This window comes from Nerophis lumbriciformis, linkage group LG17, assembly GCF_033978685.3.
Source record: "Nerophis lumbriciformis linkage group LG17, RoL_Nlum_v2.1, whole genome shotgun sequence".
Classification (NCBI taxonomy): domain Eukaryota; kingdom Metazoa; phylum Chordata; class Actinopteri; order Syngnathiformes; family Syngnathidae; genus Nerophis; species Nerophis lumbriciformis.
This window is the reverse complement of record NC_084564.2, coordinates 29,043,522-29,063,735: the sequence shown is the minus strand read 5'-3', so window position 1 is coordinate 29,063,735 and position 20,214 is coordinate 29,043,522. Positions and strand designations below refer to the sequence as shown.

The 20,214-nt window shown below is 39.2% G+C and overlaps 1 protein-coding gene across 2 annotated transcripts in view; it reads right to left on the bottom strand.

The window, feature by feature from the left end:
• schip1 (schwannomin interacting protein 1) overlaps positions 1–20,214 on the bottom strand; it is a 797,934-nt gene that overhangs the window by 738,450 nt on the left and 39,270 nt on the right. For both annotated transcript variants that reach the window (XM_061973019.1, XM_061973020.1), the window contains 2 exons: positions 12,220–12,330; positions 7,880–7,994 (listed from right to left, as the gene is read on the bottom strand). In XM_061973019.1, the coding sequence (XP_061829003.1) occupies positions 7,880–7,994; positions 12,220–12,330 (226 nt within the window). The remainder of the gene's footprint in view (positions 1–7,879; positions 7,995–12,219; positions 12,331–20,214) is intronic.

The window sequence follows — 20,214 nt, the reverse complement described above, 5'->3', positions numbered from 1 at the left end:
ATAGATTTCTGAGCGCCGTGTGTAATGTTCTATATTTCCAATGGAACATTTAAAATGTTGGTGTTTACTTGAGTCATATTGCCACCATAGTGCAGCCTATGCTTATCTTTTATGTTTGACTGCCATCTACTGGTCACACTTATCATTACACCATGTACCAAATGAAATAGCTTCGAGGTGGGTAAGCTCAACCAAACTTATTCCTTACATTAGGCGCACCGGGTTATAAGGTGCGCTGTCGAGTTTTGAGGGGGGGGGAAATTATTTTAAGTGTGCCTTATAGTCCGGAAAACACAGTACTTCTTTGTGGTGGATTTTCTAGCAAACACTCTCTAATAATCCTTCCTTTTTGCACTTAAATAATTCAACATAATTTGCTCGTTCACTGCAAAACATAAAAGATCATCAACATCTAACTGTTCTTTCTCTGTAGTAATGCACCCTCTAAGTCAGGCCTGGGCAATTATTTTGACTCGGGGGGCCAATTATAGAGAAAAAAAATTGTCTGGGGGCAGGTACCGGTATATCTTTTTTTAGGGACACTAATACAAAACCTCACAATAACGTCTGATTGAATGCTAAAAACGTTATGACAGAACACCTTAAAAACTGAATGGAAATAAACATTTTTACTGAATGAGACACCCAGAATGTACATGTAAATAAAGAATGTGTGATTTACAATATTATTATTATTATTAGCCTTTATTTAACCAGGTAAAATCCCATTGAGATCAAAGATCTCTTTTCCAAGGGAGACCTGGCCAAGAGGGCAGCAGCAAGGTTACATTAAAAACAGTAAACAAATACATAAAACATGACATTTACAACATTAAAACTTGCTCACATGACACATGTGCATACAGACAAGGTAGACTGCAGTCCTTTCACAGAAGCTTTAAACTCATTCAACGTAACTAGGGTTTGAAGTTTAATATTCAATTGTAGGTTTTTCCAAGCCTTCGGTGCTGAAAACCTAAATGCTTTCTTGCCCAGTTCAGTTCTTAGTTTGGGGACGACAAATTGCAGAACATTCATTGAACGAAGATTGGGACTTCCTTGTTTCTTTATTAACTATGAACAATAAAACACTGAATATTAACATATGAACGTCACACCCCCACTCCTTCCACATATTTTACAATCAAACAGAAATGCAAAAAACACTGCAAAATATGAACGCGAAGGGTAAAAAAATATATATATATCACTAAGCTTTAGAACTTTGTTGTAAAAATCTCCTTCCGCATCTGTCCCTGACGCCCACATTTCAGGCTCTGGAAATACTCTGTGGAAACGCTCCCCACCCACACTGCTTGGTGCCTCGTCTGAGCTGCTGTGACTTAGATTACCATAGTAACTAATTAGATTACCATAGTAACTAGTATATCATGCAAAATCATAGATTCCAACCATTGAAAGACTTAGTATAGTTGAAGACTTACGGTCATTAGAAAACATCACTGCACATCATAATGGCAGCTACACTTTACATCTTAAATAACTAAAAAAAATATTTGGGAATGTCTGGCGGGCCAGATTGAAAAGCTTAACGGGCCGCATGCGGCCCCCAGGCCTTAATTTGCCCAGTTCTGCTGCAAGTGTCCATTTTTGCGCCATTTCACGGTTTGTTTTTATTTAATTCTCCATCCCCAATCATTAAATGTCATCGTGTTGACTTTTCAAAAGGCAGCTATAGTAGGATACTACCTAGTTTGGAGCAACTCTGCCTCGACACAGTGCACACCCAGCTATCGCATGCTGGGGGGAAGAAAAAAAAAAAAAAGCGATGTGTTCAGACTGTCAGATCTATTGATTTACGATCGGCAGGGCAAGGGAAGGACCAGAGCAGGGCATGTAGAGCCGTGTGGAGGTAATAGTTTACAGCAGGCTGGTGTCCACTGAGGCTCCCAATACAAATACATGGACTCCAAGGGAGATGAGCAGAGAATTTGACATTGAGACGAGCAAAGTTGAATTCCTGGTGGTGTTGGTTTGTTTGTGTGCCGCCTTCAATAGTAGAGTCATGAAATATGCATGAAGCCCATTTGAACCCTCTCCTTATAGGCCAGTGGCCTAGCGAGGTCCTTTGACACTGTACGGCACGTGGCATCCCACTCGCCTGCATCCTTCATCCACGGGGCAAAAAGAGGGTAAAGCTGTACAATGCACGAGGGAAAATCTGCACTGATTATATTTGAAAAACAATTCTGTCCCGCATGGAAATTGATTTACAGGCTGTCAGAAGAACAAGTGGCACAATAACTCCTCAATAACTCCTCACCATAAAACACGGCTATTCCACTAAATTGTTCCAGAGGGGACCATATTTTCACAGAGCTAATGACTGAAGGTCAGACTTTTTCCTTCTTATCTTGATATGTCAATCAATGCAAGGCTCACAACACGAAAAAGGTAATAGAGTCATTAATTTATATATTAAAACAGGTAAGATTCTCATTGAACCATTTGTCCGGGGACCGGTAAAAGCCATACTTTATATTAGAAATGGCAACAGCGGAGGATGAATGTCACATAAGAAGATAGAGGAAAAGAAGAAGCAGCGTCACGGACTACAAAGGCGGACGCACGCAATTTTTCAGGATTTATGCAGATCCTAAATACAGATCAGCAGGTACCAGAAGGTAAGAAAAGTTGCTTTTGCATAATATTGTGAAACAAAACAAAACATGCCTTACCTTATACACACACACCATAATAACACTATGTTGAATGCGCCGACAATCCATCAAGTGGTGTGGCTTCATAGCTTTCCAAAGCCGTACTAAAACCATTGTGATAGATTTTTGAGCGACGTGTGTAAAGTTCTCTGTTTTTAATGGAACATTTAAAATGTTGGTGTTGTCCACTTGAGATGTATTGCCATCATAGTGCAGCCTACACGTATCTCATATGTTTGACTGCCATCTACTGGTCACACTTATCATTACACCATGTACCAAATAAAATAGCTTCGAGGTGGGTAAGCTCATTAAAACAGGTAAGATTCTCTATAAACCATCTGTCCGGGGACCGGTACAAGTCTGTGACGTATTTGCTACCAAGTCAAACAGAAATATAACAATTTATAGATGACCGCAGTATTGCCAACTTAACTTTCCCCTGTTCCACTAGACCAGGGGTGTCCAACTTGCTTTCATTGAGGGCCACATTGCAGTCATGGTTGCCCTCAGAGGGTCGTTTGTAACAGTGACTAATATGGATATTAATGTAGAGTAGTGTTGTCCCGGTACCAATACTTTGACAAAATGTATTCCGATACTTTTCAGTACTTTGATACTTTTCTAAATAAAGGGGACCACAAAAATGTCATCATTGGCTTTATTTTAACAAAAAATCTTAGGGTGGATTGCAATTTAGTCCTTAAATAAAATAGTGAACATACTAGACAACTTGTCTTTTAGTAGTAAGTAAACAAACAAAGGCTCCTAATTAGTCTGCTGACATATGCAGTAACATTTTGTGTCATTTATCATTCTATTATTTTGTCAAACTTATTAAGGACAAGTTGTAGAAAATTAATCAATAATTTACTTGTTCATTTACTGTTAATATCTGCTTACTTTCTCTTTTAACATGTTCTATCTACACTTCTGTTAAAATGTAATAATCATTATTTCTTCTGTTTGATACTTTACATTAGTTTTGGATGATACCACACATTTAGGTATCAATCCGATACCAAGTAGTTACAGGATCAAACATTGGTCATATTCAAAGTTCCTAAACCCCCCAAAAAAACCTACCCCCCACACCCCACCAGTTCGTGGGACAAATTTTTCAAGCGTTGACCGGTCCACAGTTACAAAAAGGTTGGGGACCTATATATATATATATACATATATATATATATAGTGACAAACACATTACACATATTATAAACATATTAAACATTCACACTAATGACTCTCCCTTATTCTCTGGCGGGTTATAAAGTGTGTTTAATCTGTGGGGTGTGGAAAAAAATAATTGACTGATTTTATGACTCTCTTTCCTCTTTCTTTCTGTTCATGCAACACGTTGAGAATATATGAGACTATACCTGAACCGTGACCTTGACCTAAATGCAAATAAGAAGAAAAAAAACCCACAATTACGTATGCAAGCTCAGTGGGGAAGTATTCCAGTACGCGCAGGTGGAAGCAGGACTGTTGACATGATGCATGACTTTCCCCCAAAACAGCTTCTGTACCAGCGTCCCAGTTTGAGTATTAAAATAACCTAAGGTTTGATCAAATCCCTGCAGAATCCACCGTCCTGCATGAAAGCCAAGATATCACATATAAACACCCAATACACACACATGCGTTATTGACATTTTACTGGCTGCAGAAGTGTGTGCGTGTGTGTATGTATGCATGTGTGTGTGTGCATGTAGGCAACTTTGTCATGTTGTCTCTTAAGTTACAGCCACTTTGTAATTAGGAACGCCGTTTGCAGCTGTGCTAATGAACAACAAACTCTGTCAAGCAGAACAAACAAGCTAAAAACAAAGTTAACACAGACAGTCTCGCCAGGAGAGCGGTCCATCTGTTTGCTAAGGGACTCTTGCTTCTTTTTTTTTTCCCCCACAGTCTTGAAAGAAGACCCGACACACACACACACACACACACACACACACACACACACACACACACACACACACACACACACACACACACACACACACACACACACACACACACACACACACACACACACACACACACACACACACACACACACACACACACACACACACGTATTTGTTACCTTCTTGAGACCTCCGAAAAGTGCCTACCTCTTTAGGACCACCCTTTCTAGATCAATAAAGATGTGTATTTACAACATTATTAATATATACATACTATGCAAATATAAAAAAAGGTAAGCTTTTTGTAATTTTTTTTTTTTTTTTTTGTAATTGGTTTTCAATCTTCATTATTTACTTCAAGTTATTACAGTGCGTCTCTATATACATATTTATTTATTTTTATTAATTTTGGTCAAAGGGGGCGCATTTAAATTTCTTACACACACTTGTTATTTCATATGTTGGCCATAGGGAGAGCACTTTTAAAACAGACAGTCAGGTTGAAAAATCCCTCCTTTTTGGGACCACCCTAATTTTGATAGATTTCACCAACAGGGGTGCAAAAGATCTGTTTTGTTTTCTGTAATGTGCCGATAACAAAAGAGTCATGGACCACAGATGGCCCCTGTGCAGCACTTTGGGCAACCCAGCTGTAGAAGTTAATTGTTAATTGTAACATGTAAAAGTTTAGAATTTTCCTGAGGAAATCTTTCCTCCTGAAGGAATCAATAAAGTACTATCTATCTATTTATAGTCCGCTATAGTCTTAGTACCGTAGTGTATTTGTTCATCCTATGGTCACACTTCAAAAAGTCAGTGTTCAAAAACAAGAAAAAAAAATACAAAAGCTAGGGGCATTTTACTTGAACTAAGCAAAATTATCTGCCAATAGAACAAGAAAATGTGGCTTGTCAAGATTTTCCGAAACAATTAAAATTAGCTAACCTCAATGGACCCAAAAATACCTTGAAATAAGTATTTTCTCACAATAACAAGTGCACTTTTCTTGGTAGAAAAAACAAATATGATTCCTTTTTTTCTTAATATGTTGAAAAATATTCTTAAATTAAGTAAATGCTAGTGCCATTATCTTGACATAATACACGCTCGGCATTATATTTCATGCATTTTCCCATCGATAAAATGACATTGTGCCAAGTGCGAGCTCTTTCAGTCAATTAGTGCGCAAGGAATATATATATATATATATATATATATATATATATATATATATATATATATATATATACAGCCCGGCCCCCGAACACTTTTTTTATTGTAATTTTGAAGAATTTATCTGAATGTGCATGAACTATTTCTGTTCAAAATAGTTAGAAATGTCACATGTTAAATGTTTAAAAATCAACTGTCAGTTTTCTGTACTGTGCCAACTGTACTACTATATGAGTACTGTATGTATGTTCTATTGTTTAATTGAAAATAAAACAGCAAAGCCCATTTGGCTGTCATCTGTTTTAATGAGACACAATTGTGTCAAAGTCATGATTTTTTATTTCATGCTTGAAATAAGAAATTATTACTTTAAAAAACTAGTTTTATACTTGTGAGTGTTGATGACACAGCTTTGCAACACTTGATATTCTAGTTTCAAGCATGTTTCACTCAATATAGGTCATAAAATCTGAGCAACAAGCTGTAATATCTTACTGAGATCATTTAGGACCAAAACACTTAAAACAAGTAAAAGACTAACATAAAATCTGCTTAGTGAGAAGAATTATCTTAGACAGAAAATAAGCAAATATCACCCTTATTTGAGATATTTAATCTTACTTAGATTTCAGTTTTTGCAGTGCACATATGGGACGCGGGTTGTCAGCTGTTCACCTGGCGGGGTTTTTTGGGGATGAAAGTTAAACTACCCATGATTGTCACACACACACACCACCGCTGCTGCTCACTGCTCCCCTCACCTCCCAGGGGGTGATCAAGGGTCAAATGCAAAGAATAATGTTGCCACACCTAGTGTGTGTGTGACAATCATTGGTACTTTAACTTTAACTAGATGTTAAATTATTCTCTGCATTTGACCCTTGAACACCCCCTGAGAGTTGAGGGGAGCAGTGAGCAGCAGCAGTGGCCCTGCCCGGGAATCCTTTTTGGTGATATAACCCCAAATTCCAACCCTTGATGCTGAGTGCCAAGCATGGAGGTAATGGCTCCCATTTTCATAGTATTTGGTATGACTCGGCCGGGGTTTGAACTCACGACCAACCTATCTCAGGGCGGACACTCTAACCACTAGGCCACTGAGCAGGCATGAACAGGGAAGTCCTCCTTTAGCTGCCGTCTTGTTTTATCATATATGCACCTGTCAATGTTTACTTTTGTATGCACATTAAATCAACAAAAAAATCCTGACTTTGGAGCAATGTTCACGGACTCTAGTATTTGGCTCTCTATTAGATGTAACAGTTTTTTGTATCGGGACCATGATTTCGGTCCTAACTTGTTCAATGGTCCTCACATGGAAGGTACTTTTCCTTGCTGATGTCTCAAGAAGGGTAGAAATACAAACACACACACACACACACACACACACTTGTGAGAATGCATGTAGACATGACATCATTTTGTTCTGTCTCTGCAAAGGGTTTGTGCATGCTAAATGCTTAGTTGGAGCTGTGCCCACTCTGTGAAACAAGCAATATATACACACACACATATATATATATATATATATATATATATATATATACTTATATTGTCTGCTTTATACATATATGTGTGTGTGTGTGTGTGTGTGTGTGTGTGTGTGTGTGTGTGTGTGTGTGTGTGTGTGTGTGTGTGTGTGTGTGTGTGTGTGTGTGTGTCCTTGTCTATCATTTCAATCAAAAGGCATCTTTCTTTGCACTCATCTCTGCCTCTGTTGAGACTGTTTATCTGCCACTACTCCAGCTTTTGTTTGGCTGCCATGCCCTGTGAGCAGTGTTTAATTCTCCCTTTTCCTCAAGGGAGGCACGTGAGGTGAGAAGGGACGGCGAGGAGGGTGATGTGGGGGGTGTGGGGGACAGGGGAGGACACGGCAAAGACACTTCATTAATCAATCAACCAGCTTTGAAAATTTACCTAATTAAGGGCTAATTACGGATCTGGGCGCCGTGCCAGCTGGCGTCCAGATCGGCCCCCCTCCGACGCGACCCCAGCGCCGCCCCGGATGACACTGAAGGTAAACACCCCTCCCTCCTCCTTTATTAGTCTATTCGTTCAAGATAAGGCTGCAGCAATTGCTGTCAACCTGCCTTGTCTTTTTTTTTTTCTTACCGGGAAAAGGTTGGTGGTCTTCTCGGGGTCGTCTGGACTCTCCTGCGTTCCAGTCTTGTCACGGTCCTGCCAGCTTCCCCTGCGCGACACGCTGGCACGCCAGGCACGCTGGATACTGGAAGTGTGAAAGAGAAGACATACAGTCTCTCACAAAATCCCGTATCACTCGCGCATTGACTTTCAGAATACAGTATATCAATACTGCAATACAAGATGCACCTTGACTAGAGATGTCCGATATCGGCCTGCCGATATTATCGGCCTGCTGATATTATCGGCCGATAAATGCGTTAAAATGTACTATCGGAAATTATCGGTATTGTTTTTGTTATTATCGTATCGTTTTTTTTTTTTTTTTTATTAAATCAACATAAAAAACACAAGATACACTTACAATTAGTGCACCAACCCAAAAAACCTCCCTCCCTCATTCACACTCATTCGCACAAAAGGATTGTTTCTTTCTGTTATTAATATTCTGGTTCCTACATTATATATCAATATATATCAATACAGTCTGCAAGGGATACAGTCCGTAAGCACACATGATTGTGCGTGCTGCTGGTCCACTAATAGTACTAACCTTTAACAGTTAATTTTACTCATTTTCATTAATTACTAGTTTCTATGTAACTGTTTTTATATTGTTTTACTTTCTTTTTTATTCAAGAAAATTATAATTTATTTATCTTATTTTATTTTATTAATAAAAAAAAAAGAAGGACCTTATCTTCACCATACCTGGTTGTCCAAATTAGGCATAATAATGTGTTAATTCCACGACTGTATATATCGGTATCGGTTGATATCGGCATCGTTGATATCGGTATCGGTTGATATCGGTATCGGTAATTAAAGAGTTGGACAATATCGGCAAAAAGCCATTATCGGACATCCCTAACCTTGACTATTCTAAAGAATATACAGGTTTCATTTCTACAGTATTGGTCCTTGAGAATATAGCATACAAACCCCAAAACCAGTGAAGTTGTCACGTTGTGTAAATGGTAAATAAAAACAGAATACAATGATTTGCAAATCCTTTTCAACTTATATTCAACTGAATAGACTGAAAAGACAAGATATTTAACATTCAAACTGGTAAACTTTGTTATTTTTTGCAAATATTAACTCATTTGGAATTGCCTGCAACATTTTTCAAAAAAGCTGGCACAGGTGGCAAAAAAGACTGAGAAAGTTGAGGAATGCTCTTAAAACACTTATTTGGAACATCTCACAGGTGAACAGGCTAATTGGGAACAGGTGGGTGCCATGATTGGGTATAGAAGCAGCTTCCGTGAAATGCTCTACGTAATATCATCAAAAGGTTCAGAGAATCTGGAGAAATCACTGCACGTAACATTGAATGCCCGTGACTTTCGATCCCTCAGGCGGTACTGCATCAAAAAGCAACATCAGTGTGTAAAGGATATCACCACATGGGCTCAGAACACTTCAAAAAAACACTGTCAATAACTACAGTTTGTCGCTACATCTGTAAGTGCAAAATAAAACTCTACCATGCAAAGCGAAAGCCATTTATCAACATCACCCAAAAACGCAGTCGGCTTCGCTGGGCCCGAGCTCATCTAAGATGGACTGATGCAAAGTGGAAAAGTGTTCTGTGGTCTGACGAGTCCACATTTACAATTGTTTTTGGAAACTTTGGAAGTCGTGTCCTCCGGACCAAAAAAGGAAAGGCCATGTAACACAATGGTAAAAATGCCAATGTGACAACTTTTTTGCAATGTGTTGCTGCCATTAAATTCTAAGTTAATGATTATTTGCCAAAAAAAATTAAGTTTCTCAGTTTGGAATATCTTATCTTTGCAGTTTATTCAATTGAATATAAATTAAAAAGGATTTGCAAATCATTGTATTCTCTTTTTATTTACCATTTACACAACGTGCAAACTTCACTGGTTTTGGGTTTATATACAAACGTGTGTGTGTATATATATATATATATATAGCTATATATATATATATATATATATATATATATATATATATATATATATATATATATATATAGATATATTTATGTATATATTTTATCAATGACAAATACTGCCTCATGGTAAACACTAAGGTGAGTGTAAAGTCAACCTTTTTAACTTCATCCTGTGCCAAGCCTCCAGTAAATGACTTATTTTAGTCTTTGTGAGTCTATGGAAACTTCACTTTTATCTCCCGCTGAATCGACATCGTTCGAGGATTGAGACAGGCTAGCTGCAAGCTTCAAACTAACCACAACCCGACCAGACTCCTTCATCCCAAAAACATACTTTGCAGGTCAACAAACGGGGAAAATATGTGCCTTTTGAAGTGTTAATGTTCGAGGAGTGTTCAAAAGGAGTCTCTTGGAGAAGTGGCTGACAATTTAGCAAGTGTCATCACTGTCATTTTTTACTGAAGCAGAGATGCTGACTGTGCGTTATGATAATTTTATCCATAGAATTATCAGATTGAATTTTTTATTATCTATAACAGGGGTGTCAAAAGTGTGGCCCTGAGGCCATTTGCGGCCCTCAGCTAATGTGTTAAAGGCCTAGGGCACATTCTAAAAATACTATTAAAATAAACAAAAACATAACAAAAGTGGAATAAAAAAAGCTTACAGGTGAAATGTAATTAAGAAAAAGTTGCAATGTTGTTTAATAAAACAAAGCTGTTTTTTTTCTTTAAAATTGTCATTGCTCAAAACATAATATTGAATCAAAATCAACGTTTTTATAAATGATTGACCTATCCAACCTATGTGATTACTTCACATCAAATATTCCACTTTGAAAAATAGTTTTTGTGGATGATTTTGCATATTTTGTGTGTTTGCCTTAACATGTTCTATCTACACTTCTGTTAAAATGCAATAATCACTTATTCTTCTGTTGTTTGATACTTTAAATTAGTTTTGGATGATACCACAAATTTGGGTATCGATCCAATACCAAGTAGTTACAGGATCATACATTGGTCATATTCAAAGTCCTCATGTGTCCATGGACATATTTACTGACTTTATAAACATAATATACACTTAAAAAAAACAAAAGAAAATGCGATGCCAAAAAATATCGATGTAATCATAGTAGTAACGACTACATACATGCCTGTACTTGGTATCATTACAGTGGATGTCAGGTGTAGATCCACCAATGGCGTTTGTTTACATTTTGATGCCAGTGAGCTACGGTGTGTAGTGAAGCATGTTTAGCTATTCCTCGTCCTGCAGGGATGATACTTGTAAGAAACTTACTTTATTTGTCGCTCTGGAGGCGAGGATTAGTGATTTAGAAGTAGCTAAAACACTGCAGACGGCGGATGGACATTAGCCGCTAGCTAGCTAGTTAACCATGTCTTAAATCACCTCTTCCTGAGGGTGTTTCAGTGTTATAACTTCACCTTTATCTTTACTTTTTGCATCCATTCTCCCTTTTCTGTCTACACACTGTGTCTGCTTGTAAGTACTCTGTGTGTGTGCCGCCGAACATGCTCGTCTGCTGGTAAACCAGCAATGTCACGACGTGACTTCGATGCGGAGGAACCGGTACGTTTCAGAGACGGTATCGTACAGAAAATGATTCATTAGTAGCGCGGTACTATACTAATACCGGTATACCGTAGAACCCTAGTGCATATATAATGATTAAATATAGAGCTAAATACTATGCCCTTGTTGTCTGTGCCGCCTCCTCCCTCCTGTACACATACAACACTTCATCTATTTGCTGCTTTTCGAATGTGTTCAGACTCTTCTGACTTCTCCCCGCCCATCTCACCCACACCTCCGGGAGAGTGCCGCTCCCCACTTCCTTTCATCCCCCAAGTGGCAAGGTCCAGTGTGGGGTGTCGCATCAATTACTCGATGGACTAACACATTCACCTCTGCCGGAGCAGAGAGACGGCCGAACCGAACGGAACAAATTGAATCAAGAGGCAAAAATCCGAGCTCTCCAAACCAATATTCCGTCCTCTTTTCTTTCCTCCATTCCCAATTTTCTCCACTTGTACTCTTCCGACCATTCCCTCCTGATCCACCGGCCTCCCTGGAAGTCTCTTTCAGCCCACTGCGTCACAATCATATTAACTCTACACAGAAAACAATGGCCTTCTCTTTTTAATCTCCACTTTCATGGAAGGGAAAGCCTCGGGCTTGAGCCGTTTTATCCCGTTACACCTCAGAAAGCGGCGATACATCGTCGCCACTGTGCAGTTCAGCCACAGACTCTCATTGAGCGGGACACTTACCGGTAACTAAATTCAAAAGGTGCACGGCAAATACAAAAGCAGCAAGGTTGAAACAAGGTTACTATAACGATATGACAAAAATCACTCACACAATAGCCTTGATCTCCAGTTGCTGCTGCTGCTGTTGCTGTTGTTGTTGTTGTTGATGCCCACGGCGGTGAGACCTGTTGTCAGGCTCTCCCTCGCTCCTCTGGGGGTGGCTTCAAGAAAGGAAAAGACGAGAATATGACATTTGTTGTGTGACAAAAAGGAGCAGTGTAGTAAGGGAGGACTCACACTATGAACTAGATCCACTATGGACTGGACTCTCACACTATTATGTTAGATCCATTATGGACTGGACTCTCACACTATTATGTTAGATCCACTATGGACTGGACTCTCACACTATTAACTAGATCCACTATGGACTGGACTCTCACACTATTATGTTAGATCCACTATGGACTGGACTCTCACACTATTATGTTAGATCCACTATGGACTGGACTCTCACACTATTATGTTAGATCTACTATGGACTGGACTCTCACACTATGAACTAGATCCACTATAGACTGGACTCTCACACTATGAACTAGATCCACTATGGACTGGACTCTCACTATGAACCAGACCCACTATGGACTGGACTCACTATTAACTAGATCCACTGTGGACTGGACTCACACTATTATCTAGATCCACTATGGACTGGACTCTCACACTATTATGTTAGATCCACTATGGACTGGACTCGTACACTATTAACTATGGACTAGTCTCTCACACTATTATGTTAGATCCACTATGGACTGGACTCTCACACTATTAACTAGATCCACTCTGGACTGGTCTCTCACACTATTATGTTAGATCCACTATGGACTGGACTCTCACACTATTATGTTAGATCCACACACTATTAACTATGGACTGGACTCTCACACTATTATGTTAGATCCACTATGGACTGGACTCGCACACTATTAACGAGATCCACTATGGACTGGTCTCTCACACTATTATGTTAGATCCACTATGGACTGGACTCTCACTATTATGCTAGATCCACTATGGACTGGACTTGCACACTATTAACTAGTTCCACTATGGACTGGTCTCTCACACTATTATGTTAGATCCACTATGGACTGGACTTGCACACTATTAACTATGGACTGGTCTCTCACACTATTATGTTAGATCCACTATGGACTGGACTCTCACTGTTAGGTTATATCCACTATGGACTGGACTTGCACACTATTAACTAGTTCCACTATGGACTGGTCTCTCACACTATTATGTTAGATCCACTATGGACTGGACTCTCACACTATTATGTTAGATCCACTATGGACTGGACTTGCACACTATTAACTATGGACTGGTCTCTCACACTCTTATGTTGGATCCACTATGGACTGGACTCTCACTATTATGTTAGATCCACTATGGACTGGACTCGCACACTATTAACGAGATCCACTATGGACTGGTCTCTCACACTATTATGTTAGATCCACTATGGACTGGACTCTCACTATTATGTTAGATCCACTATGAATTGGACTCGCACACTATTAACTAGATCCACAATGGACTGGTCTCTCACACCATTATGTTAGATCCACTATGAACTGGACTCTCACACTCTTATGCTAGATCCACTCGACGTCCATTGCACTGGTTGCCCAGGGTGGGGGTTTCTCATTGTAGCCCATTGGGTTGAGTTTTACCTTGCCCTGATGTGGGATCTGAGCAGAGGATGTCGTTGTGGCTTGTGCAGCCCTTTTGAGACTCGTGATTTAGGGCTATAAGTAAACTTTGATTGAGGAGTTATTCCAAGATGCTCAATCTCTGATTTGCTTGCACGCAGAAACTATACAAAACAATTGAAAATAATTGGGTCCAGGGTCCAATGTTTGCCATCATACAGTACAATCTGAACAAACTGTCCACACGTGTGCTGTATTGTAGGTAACTAAGCAAATTAGTACAATATCTAATCCAACCCCCTTGAGGTATTATATTTTATTTTATTAACTATTATTATTATTCCACCAACCAAAACCTTTTTGAGGGCTTTAGCACATTTGAAACCTTACCATATATTGATACATTTGTACTAGTATTGTCCCGATACCAATATTTTGGTACCGGTACCAAAATGTATTTCGATACTTTTCTAAATAAAAAGGGACCACAAAAAATGCTAGGGTACATTAAACATGTTTAGTATTGCAATATTTTCCTTAAATAAAATAGTGAACATACAAGACAACTTGTCTTTTAGTAGTAAGTAAACAAATAAAGGCTCCTAATTTAGTCTGCTGACAAATGCAGTAACAAAATGTGTCATTTATCATTCTATTATTTTGTCAAAATTATAAGAGACACATGGTAGAAAATTAATTATTAATCTACTTGTTCATTTACTCTGGAAAGAGTAACCTCCAGGTTCTTTAACAGCTTCTTCCCTCTGGCCATAAGACTCTTGAACGCATCATAATAATCCCCTCAATTCCCCCCAAAAAACAGATTAACTAGCTGGAATATAGAGACAACAACATCTATAAACGTGGATGCATATGCAAAAGTGCAATATATTTATCTGTACAGTAATCTATTTTATATATGCACCTTATTGCTCTTTTATCCTGCACTACCATGAGCTAATGCAACAAAATTATGTTCGTATCTGTACTATAAAGTTCAAATTTGAATGACAATAAAAGGAAGTCTAAGTCACTGTTAATATCTGCTTACTTTCTCTTTTAACACGTTCTATCTACACTTCTGTTGAAATATAATAACTTTTTCTTTTGTTTTTTGATACCTTTACATTAGTTTTCGATGATACCACAAATTTGGGTATCAATTTGATACCAAGTAGTTACAGGATCATATATTGGTCATATTCAAAGTCCTCATGTGTCCAGGGACGTATTAACTTGAGTTTTTAAACATGATATACATTTGAAAAAAACGAAAGATGTGATGCCAAAAAAAATTGATGTAATCATAGTAGTATCGACTAGACACGCGCAATGGCGTTTGTTTACATGGTAACGCCGGTGAGCTATGGTGTGTAGTGAAGCATGTTTAGCTATTCCTCGTCCTGCAGTGATAATGGTACTTGTAAGAAACTGACTTTATTTGTCGCTATGGAGGCGAGGATGAGTGATTTACAAGTAGTTAAATTAGCTTTTCAGAGGCGGTATAGTATCGAATATGATTCATTAGTATCGCGGTACTATACTAGTACCGGTATACCGTACCACCATAATTTGTACACATGTTCACAATGACAGGACGATATACAGTAACATGCACAGGTGGTCAGCCAATTGGGTTGTCAGGTCGCCTATTTAGGTCCGGTTCTATGTTGTTTTTTTTATTGGTTTTTAGCGTTTAATCCAGGGGGTGTCACAGGCCAATAAAAAAATTGCTTTAGGCCACAAATGGTGTCCATGCTACATTTTGAACATCCTCGGTTTAGTCCCAATTTAATGTCAAGTGTAATGACAAAGGCATAATATACCTCACACATTTTGTTTGCTGATGTTCTTATTTGATGAACAAGTGTAAAAAGAAGTTAACCACTGTTAAAAATAACATTATGTAACTGGCGTATATAGTTACACGTGGGTAGAGATGGACCGGTGAAGCAAAAATGATCACGGTTGTCAATATAATGACATGGTTTGGCAAATTTGATGAAAATATGACCGCTCTTACGTGTTTTTTACGCATGTTTCTTCTATTCATACTATTTTGTACAGCCTACGGACACGTGCAGAATGTCATTGAAATCCATGAAAAAGATAACACTTTAAATTTGAAAAGTCTGTATCCATCCAGGCCGCACTAGAGATTGTCGGGGGTGCAGTAATGGTGATCCTGTGTGTGTATGCACGCTACAACAGCGTCTTCTTTCTGGTTGGATGTGAATAATAATCTGTAGGTTAAACTTTGTTTCACTCATTTACGGTAAAAAAGTGCATTTTTCATTTTACGAGCAGGGGTGTTCCAATCTGATATTGATATTGGATATCGGTCCGATATCAACAAAAAATAAGTATCGAATGATATCGGCTTGCATTGAAAATTTGCGATAGAAGCTCCAATACAAGCAGTCCTGCAGAGCGTTTACTTGTACTTTGGTGTTTTTACATCTACCATAGTGTATCATGACAGACAGCATACGTTGTATAGATAGTTGTGTACAAACAAAACATGAAATAATACTTTGGAGATAATGTAATATTAATTTTTTTCAGTCAGCACAGATCGGTGTCGTATCGCATCGTTGCATACCTAATATTATTCTGTTTGACCAATTTCAATTGATCAAACCTTTCCTAACATTCAACGCTTCAAAATAATTGAATTATTGACTTTTATGCCTGAAGGATAGTGTGTTTAGTACCTGTCATTGTTTAGTTAGACTAATTTCACTTGATCAAAACTTTTAAAACACTCAATAGTACAAAATGATAAAATAGTAGTATGATTCCTGCAATATTGTATCAGATAAATATCATATTGCCAACACTTAAGGCGCCGATATCGGTATCGTAACGGAAGTGAAAAGTTGTATCGGGACACTCCTGGTTAACAGTTGTGTTTAGTATCTTTAGTACATACACTATATTGCCAAAAGTACTTGGCCACCCATCCAAATGATGAGAATCAGGTGTCCTAATCACTTGGCCCGGACACAGGTGTATAAAATCAAGCACTTAGGCATGGGGACTGTTTCTACAAACATTTGTGAAAGAATGGGCCGCTCTCAGTGATTTCCAGCACGGAACTGTCATAAGGGGTCACCTGTGCAACAAATCCAGTCGTGAAATGTCCTCGTTCCTAAATATTCCAAAGTCAACTGTCGGCTTTATTATAAGACAATGGAAGAGTTTGGGAACAACAGCAACTCAGCCACCAAGTGGTAGGCCATGTAAACTGAAAGAAAGGGGTCAGTGGATGCTGAAGTGCATATAGCAAAGACTTTCTGCACAGTCAGTTGCTACAGACCTCCAAACTTCATGTGACCTTCCAATTAGCCCACGTACAGTACGCAGAGAGCTTCATAGAATGGGTTTCCATGGCCGAGCAGCTGCATCTAAGCCATACATCACCAAGTCCAATGCAAAGTGTCAGATGCAGGGATGTAAAGCACGTGGCCACTGGACTTTAAAACAGTGGAGACGCCTTCTCTGGAGTGATGAATCACGCTTTTCCATCTGGCAATCTGATGGACCAGTCTGGGTTTGGATGTTTCCAGGAGAACGCTACAGTTCGGACTGCATTGTGCCAAGTGTGAAATTTGGTGGAGGTATAACTATACTGTGGGGTTGTTTTTCAGGAGTTGGGCTTGACCCCTTAGTTCCAGTGAAAGGAACGTTGAATGCTCCAGGATACCAAAACCTTTTTGGACAATTCCATGCTCCCAACCTTGTGGGAACAGTTTGGAGCGGGCCCCTTCTTCTTCCAATATGACTGTGCACCAGTGCACAATGCAAGGCCCAAAATGACATGGATGACAGAGTCTGGTGTGGATGAACTTGACTGCCCTGTACAGAGTCCTGACCTGAACCCGATAGAACACCTTTGGGATGAATTACAACGGAGACTGAGAGCCAGGCCTTCTCCACCAACATCAGCTCCTATAATTCCTATAAACACACTCCGCAACCTTGTGGACAGCCTTCCCAGAAGAGTTGAAGCTATAATAGCTGCAGAAGGTGGACCGACATCATATTGAACCCTATGGGTTAGGAATGGGATGGCACTTCAAGTACATATGTGAGTCAAGGCAGGTGGCCAAATACTTTTGGCAATATAGTGTATGTTTTTATGTCAGAGGGGCTTTCCTAGACAACGGTGTGTCCGTTGTAACAGCTGACAAGATTGACATTAACTGTCAACAAATAAATCAAATTAATTGAATGTTTTTATATTATGTGCAACATTCTTCTTGATCATGTGTTCAATAAAGCCATTGTTGATGATCACCCACAGCTTGGGATTTTTTTTAAATAGCATTTATTAGATGCTATTTCTATTAAACAGTCACGTAGTTCAATTATCCCTGTCTGGTCAAAATGGCATGTATTAAATTTAGCAGGATGTCCGTGATATATGCGCGGTCACCTTGCGTTTTATGCCGCCTCGCCATCTTCACTCTTCCACTTACGCAGAGACGTGGCAGGTAAATGATGTGCATTTGGATTTCCGGCCGTTAATTCAGGCGTAGCCTTATGGTCCTTTTATCCTCATCTCAAAAGGATGTTTCTTGGGGTCTCCAATGGAGGCCATGGGAATAGATTTGAAAGAAGTTTTTTTTTTTTTTATCATCACATGTGGTGTACACCCCATCCAAATTTGAAGTGCAATGTAACGCTGGACTAATTGCAGCCTCAGTGGAGTGAATTATATTATATTTATATAGCGCTTTTCTCTAATGACTCAAAGCTCTTTTACATAGTGAAACCCAATATCTAAGTTACATTTAAACCAGTGTGGGTGGCACTGGGAGCAGGTGGGTAAAGTGTCTTGCCCAAGGACACAACGGCAGTGACTGGGATGGCGGAAGCGGGGATCAAACCTGGAACCCTCAAGTTGCTGGCACGGCCACTCTACCAACCAAGCTATGCCGCCCCAGAAGCGCGTAGATACAAAAACTTAAAAGTTAAAGTACCAATGATAGTCACACACACACTACGTGTGGCGAAATTATTCTCTGCATTTGACTCATCACACTTGATCACCACCTGTGAGGTGAGGGGAGCAGTGAGCAGCAGCAATGGCCGCGCCCGAGAATAATTTTTTGGTGCTTTAACCCCCAATTCCAACCATTGATGCTGAGTGCCAAGCAGGCACCATTTTTCTAGTCCTTGGTATGACTCGGCCGGGGTTTGAACTCACAACCTACCGATCTCAGGGCGGACACTCTAACCACTAGGCCACTGAGCGGGTCTAAGTAGGTAGTTCTACTTAAGTCGAGAAGCGAAAAGACGGAAGGCCAGATTTGACAGGGAACGCCAACATTTTAAAGGTTGCTTCACCCAAAGTGTGCATCTCGGATGAAGGCGCAAAGCGAAATAATTTAGTTGAGGCGTATGCACCCCCCGCCAACCCGAAAAGGACAAGCTGTAGAAAAATGGATGGATGAGACAATTCTGCACAGTCATAATCTGAGCAATTGTGCAACCTTTTTTCACTTTAAGCACCACTAAGTAACTTTATAACCTTCATAAAATATTTTCATAATTTTTGGGGTGATATCAACTCGGGTTGTACGGTATACCGGTATTAGTATAGTACCGGCGATACTAATGAATTATATTCGGTACACTACCGCCTCTAAGAAGTACCAGTCCCCCACCCATTGGCATCGCCAGGCTATAAGACACGGTTAGTTAGCAGTCTGCAGTGTTGTAACTCCTAAATCACTAATCCTTGTCTCCATGGAGACAATTCAAGTACATGTACTTCAAGTATCATCCCTGTAAGACAAGTGATAGATATATATTCTTCCCGACGCGATATAATGATCTGTAGTTGACAAAGTCAAGACAAGATTACTCTACGACCAACCAACTTAACTTTGTACACACTACACACAAGTGAATGAAGGGCATACTTAATCAACAACCCTACATGTCACACTAAGGGTGACCGAATGAACAATGCCAACACTGTCATAAACCTGTGCCATATAGTGAAACTACACTAAACAATGATGACAAACACATTTTGGGAGAATATTTTCCCCGCAACACAACTTAAACACTACAGAATCAATTCCCAGAATTCCCTGCAGCACCAACTCTTCCGGGACGCTACAATACAAACAAACGCCATTGGTGGATCTACACCTAACATCCACTGTGATGATACTATGTACAAGAGCGTATCTCGTCGATACTACTATGATTACATCAATATTGTTTAGTATCACAACATTTGTATTTATTTTTTTATTTATACGTTTATAAACTCAGGAAATATGTCCCTGGACACATGAGGACTTTAAATATCAATTTTTTTTTGATTGATTGAAACTTTTATTAGTAGATTGCACAGTACAGTACATA